We start from the raw sequence: 14,806 nt of genomic DNA on the forward strand, positions 1-14,806 counted from the left end.
GATTGGTTGACTGATTGGTTGACTGATTAATTGACTGATTGGCTGACTGATTGGCTGACTGATTGGCTGACTGATTGGTTGACTGATTAATTGACTGATTGGCTGACTGATTGGTTGACTGATTCCCTCCCTCCCTCCCTCCCTGATTAATTGACTGATTCCCTCCCTGATTCCCTCCCTGATTGGCTCCCTCCCTTGATCCCTCCCTCCCTCCCTCCCTCCCTCCCTCCCCAGGGAATCCCAGAGGCTGTCATTCCACATGGCTGAGGATTGGTTGGGGGTTGACTGAGTGGTCTTCAGCCTGACATAAAGGCAACATAGGGCTGAGTGGGGATTGCTACTGATTGGCTGACTGATTTGTTAACCCCCCCTGACTGAGTCCCTCCTGATCCCTCCTCCCTGATTCCCTCCCTCCCTCCCTCCCTCCCTGATTGGCCTCCCTTGGCTGACTGATTCCCTCCCTCCCTCCCTCCCTGACTGATCCCTCCCCCCCTCCGATTAATTGAATGCTTCCCCTGATTGCTTCGGGGTTCAGGGTCTTCAGCCTACATAAAGGCTACATAGAGCTACGTAGGGTTGCTATGTCTGGTTATTAACCCCCTCTCCTCTCTCTCTCCCTCCCTCCCTCCCCAGGGAATCCCAGAGGCTGTCGTTCCACATGGCAGTGAGGGTGTGGTTGGGGGTTCAGGGTCTTCAGCCTACATAAAGGCTACATAGGGCTACGTAGGGTTGCTATGTCTGGTTATTAACCCCCTCTCCTCTCTCTCTCCCTCCCTCCCTCCCCAGGGAATCCCAGAGGCTGTCGTTCCACATGGCAGTGAGGGTACTGCTGGGGTTCAGAGTAGCAGATGAGGAGATGAGACATCTGTTCAACACCTTCCAGGAGTTTATAGACAACATCTTCACCTTACCCATAGACCTGCCTTTCAGTGGATACAGGAAGGTACAAAAAAGCACTTTGTTAATAACAGACAAATACACATATGGCTGGATTTAATCTAATCAACGAGACGTAAATCAACTGTAATTAGACCTGAGGCTGTTCTGACTTGAGGCTGTTGTGAAAACGTAAATCAACTGTAATTAGACCTGAGGCTGTTCTGACTTGAGGCTGTTGTGAAAACGTAAATCAACTGTAATTAGACCTGAGGCTGTTCTGACTTGAGGCTGTTGTGAAAACGTAAATCAACTGTAATTAGACCTGAGGCTGTTCTGACTTGAGGCTGTTGTGAAAACGTAAATCAACTGTAATTAGACCCGAGGCTGTTCTGACTTGAGGCTGTTGTGAAAACGTAAATCAACTGTAATTAGACCCGAGGCTGTTCTGACTTGAGGCTGTTGTGAAAACGTAAATCAACTGTAATTAGACCTGAGGCTGTTCTGACTTGAGGCTGTTGTGAAAACGTAATTCAACTGTAATTAGACCTGAGGCTGTTCTGACTTGAGGCTGTTGTGAAAACGTAAATCAACTGTAATTAGACCGGAGGCTGTTCTGACTTGAGGCTGTTGTGAAAACGTAAATCAACTGTAATTAGACCCGAGGCTGTTCTGACTTGAGGCTGTTGTGAAAACGTAAATCAACTGTAATTAGACCTGAGGCTGTTCTGACTTGAGGCTGTTGTGAAAACGTAAATCAACTGTAATTAGACCTGAGGCTGTTCTGACTTGAGGCTGTTGTGAAAACGTAATTCAACTGTAATTAGACCTGAGGCTGTTCTGACTTGAGGCTGTTGTGAAAACGTAAATCAACTGTAATTAGACCTGAGGCTGTTCTGACTTGAGGCTGTTGTGAAAACGTAATTCAACACATTCTTGTTTGTCACACACACCACTGACCACATGTCTCTGTGGGGTTTTTGACTTCTGTAGGGTATCCGTGCCAGGGACACACTGCAGAAAGGAATAGAAAAGGCCATCAGGGAGAAACCCCTCTCTTCCCAGGGGAAGGATTATAGCGACGCACTTGATATCTTGCTGGAGAGCGCAAAAGAGAACGGCACTGAACTCACCATGCAGGAACTCAAGGTAGGAACCTTTCTTTCCTAGGAACCCTCTCTACTTTAGACCAGGACTGGCACCCTATACCCTATATATAGAATCACAGATCAATGTATTGGATATCTGTCTAGTATCACAGATCGTCCTGACTAGTATCACAGATCAATGTATTGGATATCTGGCTAGAATCACAGATCAATGTATTGGATATCTGTCTAGAATCACAGATCAATGTATTGGATATCTGACTAGAATCACAGATCAATGTATTGGATATCTGGCTAGAATCACAGATCAATGTATTGGATATCTGTCTAGTATCACAGATCACCCTGACTAGTATTCCAGATCAATGTATTGGATATCTGACTAGTATCACAGATCAATGTTTGGATATCTGTCTAGTATCACAGATCACCCTGTCTAGTATCACAGATCAATGTATTGGATATCTGTCTAGTATCACAGATCAATGTATTGGATATCTGTCTAGTATCACAGATCACCCTGTCTAGTATCACAGATCAATGTATTGGATATCTGTCTAGTATCACAGATCACCCTGTCTAGTATCACAGATCAATGTATTGGATATCTGACTAGTATCACAGATCAATGTTTGGATATCTGTCTAGTATTCCAGATCAATGTATTGGATATCTGACTAGTATCACAGATCAATGTATTGGATATCTGACTAGTATCACAGATCAATGTTTGGATATCTGTCTAGTATCACAGATCAATGTATTGGATATCTGACTAGTATCACAGATCAATGTATTGGATATCTGACTAGTATCACAGATCAATGTATTGGGTATCTGACTAGTATCACAGATCAATGTATTGGATATCTGACTAGTATCACAGATCAATGTATTGGATATCTGATCTAGTATCACAGATCAATGTATTGGATATCTGTCTAGTATCACAGATCAATGTATTGATATCTGACTAGTATCACAGATCAATGTTTGGATATCTGTCTAGTATCACAGATCAATGTATTGGATATCTGTCTAGTATCACAGATCAATGTTTGGATATCTGTCTAGTATCACAGATCAATGTTTGGATATCTGACTAGTATCACAGATCAATGTTTGGATATCTGTCTAGTATCACAGATCAATGTATTGGATATCTGACTAGTATCACAGATCAATGTTTGGATATCTGTCTAGTATCACAGATCAATGTATTGGATATCTGACTAGTATCACAGATCAATGTATTGGATATCTGACTAGTATCACAGATCAATGTTTGGATATCTGTCTAGTATCACAGATCAATGTATTGGATATCTGACTAGTATCACAGATCAATGTATTGGATATCTGACTAGTATCACAGATCAATGTATTGGATATCTGACTAGTATCACAGATCAATGTTTGGATATCTGTCTAGTATCACAGATCAATGTATTGGATATCTGACTAGTATCACAGATCAATGTATTGGATATCTGACTAGTATCACAGATCAATGTTTGGATATCTGTCTAGTATCACAGATCAATGTATTGGATATCTGACTAGTATCACAGATCAATGTATTGGATATCTGACTAGTATCACAGATCAATGTATTGGATATCTGACTAGTATCACAGATCAATGTATTGGATATCTGACTAGTATCACAGATCAATGTTTGGATATCTGTCTAGTATCACAGATCAATCTGTCTAGTATCACAGATCAATGTATTGGATATCTGTCTAGTATCACAGATCAATGTATTGGATATCTGACTAGTATCACAGATCAATGTTTGGATATCTGTCTAGTATTCCAGATCAATGTATTGGATATCTGACTAGTATCACAGATCAATGTATTGGATATCTGACTAGTATCACAGATCAATGTATTGGATATCTGTCTAGTATCACAGATCAATGTATTGGATATCTGACTAGTATCACAGATCAATGTTTGGATATCTGTCTAGTATCACAGATCAATGTATTGGATATCTGACTAGTATCACAGATCAATGTATTGGATATCTGTCTAGTATCACAGATCAATGTATTGGATATCTGTCTAGTATCACAGATCAATGTATTGGATATCTGACTAGTATCACAGATCAATGTATTGGATATCTGTCTAGTATCACAGATCAATGTATTGGATATCTGTCTAGTATCACAGATCAATGTATTGGATATCTGTCTAGTATCACAGATCAATGTATTGGATATCTGTCTAGTATCACAGATCAATGTATTGGGTATCTGACTAGTATCACAGATCAATGTTTGGATATCTGACTAGTATCACAGATCAATGTATTGATATCTGACTAGTATCACAGATCAATGTTTGGATATCTGTCTAGTATCACAGATCAATGTTTGGATATCTGACTAGTATCACAGATCAATGTTTGGATATCTGTCTAGTATCACAGATCAATGTATTGGGTATCTGACTAGTATCACAGATCAATGTATTGGGTATCTGACTAGTATCACAGATCAATGTATTGGATATCTGTCTAGTATCACAGATCAATGTATTGGATATCTGTCTAGTATCACAGATCAATGTATTGGGTATCTGACTAGTATCACAGATCAATGTTTGGATATCTGACTAGTATCACAGATCAATGTATTGGATATCTGACTAGTATCACAGATCAATGTTTGGATATCTGTCTAGTATCACAGATCAATGTTTGGATATCTGTCTAGTATCACAGATCAATGTATTGGGTATCTGACTAGTATCACAGATCAATGTTTGGATATCTGACTAGTATCACAGATCAATGTATTGGATATCTGACTAGTATCACAGATCAATGTTTGGATATCTGTCTAGTATCACAGATCAATGTATTGGGTATCTGACTAGTATCACAGATCAATGTTTGGATATCTGACTAGTATCACAGATCAATGTTTGGATATCTGACTAGTATCACAGATCAATGTTTGGATATCTGACTAGTATCACAGATCAATGTTTGGATATCTGACTAGTATCACAGATCAATGTTTGGATATCTGTCTAGTATCACAGATCAATGTATTGGATATCTGACTAGTATCACAGATCAATGTTTGGATATCTGTCTAGTATCACAGATCAATGTATTGGATATCTGACTAGTATCACAGATCAATGTATTGGATATCTGACTAGTATCACAGATCAATGTATTGGATATCTGTCTAGTATCACAGATCAATGTATTGGATATCTGACTAGTATCACAGATCAATGTATTGGATATCTGTCTAGTATCACAGATCAATGTATTGGATATCTGACTAGTATCACAGATCAATGTATTGGATATCTATCACAGATCAATGTTTGGATATCTGACTAGTATCACAGATCAATGTTTGGATATCTGTCTAGTATCACAGATCAATGTATTGGATATCTGTCTAGTATCACAGATCAAATTGATATCTGTCTAGTATCACAGATCAATGTATTGATATCTGACTAGTATCACAGATCAATGTTTGGATATCTGACTAGTATCACAGATCAATGTATTGGATATCTGACTAGTATCACAGATCAATCTGACTAGTATCACAGATCAATGTATTGGATATCTGTCTAGTATCACAGATCACCCTGTCTAGTATCACAGATCAATGTATTGGATATCTGACTAGTATCACAGATCAATGTATTGGGTATCTGACTAGTATCACAGATCAATGTATTGGATATCTGACTAGTATCACAGATCAATGTATTGGATATCTGACTAGTATCACAGATCAATGTATTGGATATCTGACTAGTATCACAGATCAATGTATTGGATATCTGACTAGTATCACAGATCAATGTATTGGATATCTGTCTAGTATCACAGATCAATGTATTGGATATCTGACTAGTATCACAGATCAATGTATTGGATATCTGACTAGTATCACAGATCAATGTTTGGATATCTGACTAGTATCACAGATCAATGTTTGGATATCTGTCTAGTATCACAGATCAATGTATTGGATATCTGACTAGTATCACAGATCAATGTATTGGATATCTGACTAGTATCACAGATCAATGTATTGGATATCTGACTAGTATCACAGATCAATGTATTGGATATCTGTCTAGTATCACAGATCAATGTATTGGGTATCTGACTAGTATCACAGATCAATGTATTGGATATCTGACTAGTATCACAGATCAATGTTTGGATATCTGTCTAGTATCACAGATCACCCTGACTAGTATCACAGATCAATGTATTGGATATCTGTCTAGTATCACAGATCAATGTTTGGATATCTGTCTAGTATCACAGATCACCCTGACTAGTATTCCAGATCAATGTATTGGATATCTGACTAGTATCACAGATCAATGTATTGGATATCTGTCTAGTATCACAGATCACCCTGACTAGTATTCCAGATCAATGTATTGGGTATCTGACTAGTATCACAGATCAATGTATTGGATATCTGACTAGTATCACAGATCAATGTATTGGATATCTGACTAGTATCACAGATCAATGTTTGGATATCTGTCTAGTATCACAGATCAATGTATTGGGTATCTGACTAGTATCACAGATCACCCTGACTAGTATCACAGATCAATGTTTGGATATCTGACTAGTATCACAGATCACCCTGACTAGTATCACAGATCACCCTGACTAGTATCACAGATCAATGTATTGGGTATCTGACTAGTATCACAGATCAATGTATTGGGATATCTGACTAGTATATCACAGATCAATGTTTGGATATCTGTCTAGTATCACAGATCACCCTGACTAGTATCACAGATCAATGTATTGGGTATCTGACTAGTATCACAGATCAATGTATTGGATATCTGACTAGTATCACAGATCAATGTATTGGATATCTGTCTAGTATCACAGATCAATGTTTTGGATATCTGTCTAGTATCACAGATCACCCTGACTAGTATCACAGATCAATGTATTGGGTATCTGACTAGTATCACAGATCAATGTATTGGATATCTGACTAGTATCACAGATCAATGTTTGGATATCTGTCTAGTATCACAGATCAATGTTTGGATATCTGACTAGAATCACAGATCACCCTGACTAGTATCACAGATCAATGTATTGGATATCTGACTAGTATCACAGATCAATGTATTGGATATCTGACTAGTATCACAGATCAATGTTTGGATATCTGACTAGTATCACAGATCAATGTTTGGATATCTGTCTAGTATCACAGATCAATGTTTGGATATCTGACTAGAATCACAGATCACCCTGACTAGTATCACAGATCAATGTATTGGGTATCTGACTAGTATCACAGATCAATGTATTGGATATCTGACTAGTATCACAGATCAATGTTTGGATACCTGTCTAGTATCACAGATCAATGTTTGGATATCTGACTAGTATCACAGATCACCCTGACTAGTATCACAGATCAATGTATTGGATATCTGACTAGTATCACAGATCAATGTATTGGATATCTGACTAGTATCACAGATCAATGTTTGGATATCTGACTAGTATCACAGATCAATGTTTGGATATCTGTCTAGTATCACAGATCAATGTTTGGATATCTGACTAGAATCACAGATCACCCTGACTAGTATCACAGATCAATGTATTGGGTATCTGACTAGTATCACAGATCAATGTATTGGATATCTGACTAGTATCACAGATCAATGTTTGGATATCTGACTAGAATCACAGATCAATGTATTGGATATCTGACTAGTATCACAGATCAATGTTTGGATATCTGTCTAGTATCACAGATCAATGTATTGGATATCTGACTAGTATCACAGATCAATGTATTGGATATCTGACTAGTATCACAGATCAATGTATTGGATATCTGTCTAGTATCACAGATCAATGTATTGGATATCTGACTAGTATCACAGATCAATGTATTGGATATCTGACTAGTATCACAGATCACCCTGACTAGTATCACAGATCAATGTATTGGATATCTGACTAGTATCACAGATCAATGTATTGGATATCTGACTAGTATCACAGATCAATGTTTGGATATCTGACTAGTATCACAGATCAATGTATTGGATATCTGTCTAGTATCACAGATCACCCTGACTAGTATCACAGATCAATGTATTGGGTATCTGACTAGTATCACAGATCAATGTATTGGGTATCTGACTAGTATCACAGATCAATGTATTGGGTATCTGACTAGAATCACAGATCAATGTATTGGATATCTGTCTAGTATCACAGATCAATGTATTGGATATCTGTCTAGTATCACAGATCAATGTTTGGATATCTGTCTAGTATCACAGATCAATGTATTGGATATCTGACTAGTATCACAGATCACCCTGACTAGTATCACAGATCAATGTATTGGATATCTGACTAGTATCACAGATCAATGTATTGGATATCTGACTAGTATCACAGATCAATGTATTGGATATCTGACTAGTATCACAGATCAATGTATTGGATATCTGACTAGTATCACAGATCAATGTTTGGATATCTGACTAGTATCACAGATCAATGTATTGGATATCTGTCTAGTATCACAGATCAATGTATTGGATATCTGACTAGTATCACAGATCAATGTTTGGATATCTGACTAGTATCACAGATCACCCTGACTAGTATCACAGATCAATGTATTGGATATCTGACTAGTATCACAGATCAATGTTTGGATATCTGACTAGTATCACAGATCAATGTATTGGATATCTGACTAGTATCACAGATCAATGTATTGGATATCTGACTAGTATCACAGATCACCCTGACTAGTATTCCAGATCAATGTATTGGATATCTGACTAGTATCACAGATCAATGTATTGGATATCTGACTAGTATCACAGATCAATGTATTGGATATCTGACTAGTATCACAGATCAATGTATTGGATATCTGACTAGTATCACAGATCACCCTGACTAGTATCACAGATCAATGTATTGGATATCTGACTAGTATCACAGATCAATGTATTGGATATCTGACTAGTATCACAGATCACCCTGACTAGTATCACAGATCAATGTATTGGATATCTGACTAGTATCACAGATCACCCTGACTAGTATCACAGATCAATGTATTGGATATCTGTCTAGTATCACAGATCACCCTGACTAGTATCACAGATCAATGTATTGGATATCTGACTAGTATCACAGATCAATGTATTGGATATCTGTCTAGTATCACAGATCAATTGGATATCTGACTAGTATCACAGATCAATGTATTGGATATCTGACTAGTATCACAGATCACCCTGACTAGTATCACAGATCAATGTATTGGATATCTGACTAGTATCACAGATCAATGTATTGGATATCTGACTAGTATCACAGATCACCCTGACTAGTATCACAGATCAATGTATTGGGTATCTGACTAGTATCACAGATCAATGTATTGGATATCTGTCTAGTATCACAGATCAATGTATTGGATATCTGACTAGTATCACAGATCAATGTATTGGATATCTGACTAGTATCACAGATCAATGTTTGGATATCTGACTAGTATCACAGATCAGATATCACTAGAATCACAGATCAATGTATTGGATATCTGTCTAGTATCACAGATCAATGTATTGGATATCTGACTAGTATCACAGATCAATGTTTGGATATCTGACTAGTATCACAGATCAATGTATTGGATATCTGACTAGTATCACAGATCAATGTTTGGATATCTGTCTAGTATCACAGATCAATGTATTGGATATCTGTCTAGTATCACAGATCAATGTTTGGATATCTGTCTAGTATCACAGATCAATGTATTGGATATCTGACTAGTATCACAGATCAATGTATTGGGTATCTGACTAGTATCACAGATCAATGTATTGGATATCTGTCTAGTATCACAGATCAATGTTTGGATATCTGACTAGTATCACAGATCAATGTTTGGATATCTGTCTAGTATCACAGATCAATGTATTGGATATCTGACTAGTATCACAGATCAATGTATTGGATATCTGACTAGTATCACAGATCAATGTATTGGATATCTGACTAGTATCACAGATCAATGTTTGGATATCTGACTAGTATCACAGATCAATGTATTGGATATCTGACTAGTATCACAGATCAATGTATTGGATATCTGTCTAGTATCACAGATCACCCTGACTAGTATCACAGATCAATGTATTGGATATCTGTCTAGTATCACAGATCACCCTGACTAGTATCACAGATCAATGTATTGGATATCTGACTAGTATCACAGATCAATGTATTGGATATCTGTCTAGTATCACAGATCACCCTGACTAGTATCACAGATCAATGTATTGGATATCTGACTAGTATCACAGATCAATGTATTGGATATCTGACTAGTATCACAGATCACCCTGACTAGTATCACAGATCAATGTTTGGATATCTGACTAGTATCACAGATCAATGTATTGGATATCTGACTAGTATCACAGATCAATGTTTGGATATCTGACTAGTATCACAGATCAATGTATTGGATATCTGACTAGTATCACAGATCAATGTATTGGATATCTGTCTAGTATCACAGATCAATGTTTGGATATCTGACTAGTATCACAGATCAATCTGACTAGTATTACAGATCAATGTTTGGATATCTGTCTAGTATCACAGATCACCCTGACTAGTATTCCAGATCAATGTATTGGATATCTGACTAGTATCACAGATCAATGTTTGGATATCTGACTAGTATCACAGATCAATGTATTGGGTATCTGACTAGTATCACAGATCAATGTATTGGGTATCTGACTAGTATCACAGATCAATGTATTGGGTATCTGACTAGTATCACAGATCAATGTATTGGATATCTGACTAGTATCACAGATCAATGTTTGGATATCTGACTAGTATCACAGATCAATGTATTGGGTATCTGACTAGTATCACAGATCAATGTATTGGATATCTGTCTAGTATCACAGATCAATGTATTGGATATCTGACTAGAATCACAGATCAATGTAGTATCTGACTAGTATCACAGATCAATGTATTGGATATCTGACTAGTATCACAGATCAATGTTTGGATATCTGACTAGTATCACAGATCAATGTTTGGATATCTGTCTAGTATCACAGATCAATGTATTGGATATCTGACTAGTATAGTATCACAGATCAATGTATTGGATATCTGACTAGAATCACAGATCAATGTATTGGGTATCTGACTAGTATCACAGATCAATGTATTGGATATCTGACTAGTATCACAGATCACCCTGACTAGTATCACAGATCAATGTTTGGATATCTGACTAGTATCACAGATCAATGTTTGGATATCTGACTAGTATCACAGATCAATGTTTGGATATCTGACTAGTATCACAGATCAATGTTTGGATATCTGACTAGTATCACAGATCAATGTTTGGATATCTGACTAGTATCACAGATCAATGTTTGGATATCTGTCTAGTATCACAGATCAATGTATTGGATATCTGTCTAGTATCACAGATCAATGTTTGGATATCTGTCTAGTATCACAGATCAATGTATTGGATATCTGACTAGTATCACAGATCAATGTATTGGATATCTGACTAGTATCACAGATCAATGTATTGGATATCTGACTAGTATCACAGATCAATCTGACTAGTATCACAGATCACCCTGACTAGTATCACAGATCAATGTATTGGATATCTGTCTAGTATCACAGATCAATGTTTGGATATCTGTCTAGTATCACAGATCAATGTATTGGATATCTGACTAGTATCACAGATCAATGTATTGGATATCTGACTAGTATCACAGATCAATGTATTGGATATCTGACTAGTATCACAGATCAATGTATTGGATATCTGACTAGTATCACAGATCAATGTATTGGATATCTGTCTAGTATCACAGATCAATGTATTGGATATCTGACTAGTATCACAGATCAATGTATTGGATATCTGACTAGTATCACAGATCACCCTGACTAGTATCACAGATCAATGTTTGGATATCTGTCTAGTATCACAGATCAATGTATTGGATATCTGACTAGTATCACAGATCAATGTATTGGATATCTGACTAGTATCACAGATCAATGTTTGGATATCTGACTAGTATCACAGATCAATGTATTGGATATCTGACTAGTATCACAGATCACCTGACTAGTATCACAGATCAACCTGACTAGTATCACAGATCACCCTGACTAGTATCACAGATCACCCTGACTAGTATCACAGATCAATGTATTGGATATCTGACTAGTATCACAGATCAATGTTTGGATATCTGTCTAGTATCACAGATCAATGTATTGGGTATCTGACTAGTATCACAGATCAATGTCCTGACTAGTATCACAGATCAATGTATTGGATATCTGACTAGTATCACAGATCAATGTATTGGGTATCTGTCTAGTATCACAGATCAATGTATTGGGTATCTGACTAGTATCACAGATCAATGTATTGGATATCTGACTAGTATCACAGATCAATGTATTGGGTATCTGACTAGTATCACAGATCAATGTATTGGATATCTGTCTAGTATCACAGATCAATGTATTGGATATCTGACTAGTATCACAGATCAATGTATTGGATATCTGTCTAGTATCACAGATCAATGTATTGGATATCTGACTAGTATCACAGATCAATGTATTGGATATCTGACTAGTATCACAGATCACCCTGACTAGTATCACAGATCAATGTATTGGATATCTGACTAGTATCACAGATCAATGTTTGGATATCTGTCTAGTATCACAGATCAATGTTTGGATATCTGACTAGTATCACAGATCAATGTATTGGATATCTGACTAGTATCACAGATCAATGTATTGGATATCTGACTAGTATCACAGATCACCCTGTCTAGTATCACAGATCAATGTATTGGATATCTGTCTAGTATCACAGATCAATGTTTGGATATCTGACTAGTATCACAGATCAATGTATTGGATATCTGACTAGTATCACAGATCAATGTATTGGATATCTGACTAGTATCACAGATCAATGTTTGGATATCTGACTAGTATCACAGATCAATGTATTGGATATCTGACTAGTATCACAGATCAATGTATTGGATATCTGTCTAGTATCACAGATCAATGTATTGGATATCTGACTAGTATCACAGATCAATGTATTGGATATCTGACTAGTATCACAGATCAGATCTGACTAGTATCACAGATCAATGTATTGGATATCTGACTAGTATCACAGATCAATGTGGATATTGGATATCTGACTAGTATCACAGATCAATGTTTGGATATCTGACTAGTATCACAGATCAATGTATTGGATATCTGACTAGTATCACAGATCAATGTTTGGATATCTGTCTAGTATCACAGATCAATGTTTGGATATCTGACTAGTATCACAGATCAATGTATTGGATATCTGACTAGTATCACAGATCAATGTATTGGATATCTGACTAGTATCACAGATCACCCTGACTAGTATCACAGATCACTCTGACTAGTATCACAGATCAATGTTTGGATATCTGACTAGTATCACAGATCAATGTTTGGATATCTGACTAGTATCACAGATCAATGTTTGGATATCTGACTAGTATCACAGATCAATGTTTGGATATCTGACTAGTATCACAGATCAATGTTTGGATATCTGACTAGTATCACAGATCAATGTTTGGATATCTGTCTAGTATCACAGATCACCCTGACTAGTATCACAGATCAATGTTTGGATATCTGACTAGTATCACAGATCAATGTTTGGATATCTGACTAGTATCACAGATCAATGTATTGGATATCTGACTAGTATCACAGATCAATGTATTGGATATCTGTCTAGTATCACAGATCATATCTGACTAGTATCACAGATCAATGTATTGGATATCTGTCTAGTATCACAGATCAATGTTTGGATATCTGACTAGAATCACAGATCAATGTATTGGATATCTGACTAGAATCACAGATCAATGTATTGGATATCTGACTAGTATCACAGATCAATGTATTGGATATCTGACTAGTATCACAGATCAATGTATTGGATATCTGTCTAGTATCACAGATCAATGTATTGGATATCTGACTAGTATCACAGATCAATGTATTGGATATCTGACTAGTATCACAGATCAATGTTTGGATATCTGTCTAGTATCACAGATCAATGTATTGGATATCTGACTAGTATCACAGATCAATGTATTGGATATCTGACTAGTATCACAGATCAATGTATTGGATATCTGACTAGTATCACAGATCAATGTATTGGGTATCTGACTAGTATCACAGATCAATGTATTGGATATCTGACTAGTATCACAGATCAATGTTTGGATATCTGACTAGTATCACAGATCAATGTTTGGATATCTGACTAGTATCACAGATCAATGTTTGGATATCTGACTAGAATCACAGACTGACTAGTATCACAGATCAATGTTTGGATATCTGTCTAGTATCACAGATCAATGTATTGGATATCTGACTAGTATCACAGATCAATGTATTTAGTATCACAGATCAATGTATTGGATATCTGACTAGTATCACAGATCAATGTTTGGATATCTGACTAGTATCACAGATCAATGTATTGGATATCTGACTAGTATCACAGATCAATGTATTGGATATCTGACTAGTATCACAGATCAATGTTTGGATATCTGACTAGTATCACAGATCACCCTGACTAGTATTGGATATCTGACTAGTA

General features: G+C 36.7%; 1 protein-coding gene across 1 annotated transcript in view; it reads left to right on the forward strand.

The window, feature by feature from the left end:
* The window catches only part of LOC118383103 (cytochrome P450 26B1), a 46,566-nt gene that overhangs the window by 26,661 nt on the left and 5,099 nt on the right, over positions 1–14,806 (forward strand). Inside the window, 2 exon segments of the mRNA XM_052497960.1 lie at positions 787–943; positions 1,870–2,025. Of these exon segments, the coding sequence (XP_052353920.1) occupies positions 787–943; positions 1,870–2,025 (313 nt within the window).

Source organism: Oncorhynchus keta, chromosome 35, assembly GCF_023373465.1.
Source record: "Oncorhynchus keta strain PuntledgeMale-10-30-2019 chromosome 35, Oket_V2, whole genome shotgun sequence".
Lineage (NCBI taxonomy): Eukaryota > Metazoa > Chordata > Actinopteri > Salmoniformes > Salmonidae > Oncorhynchus > Oncorhynchus keta.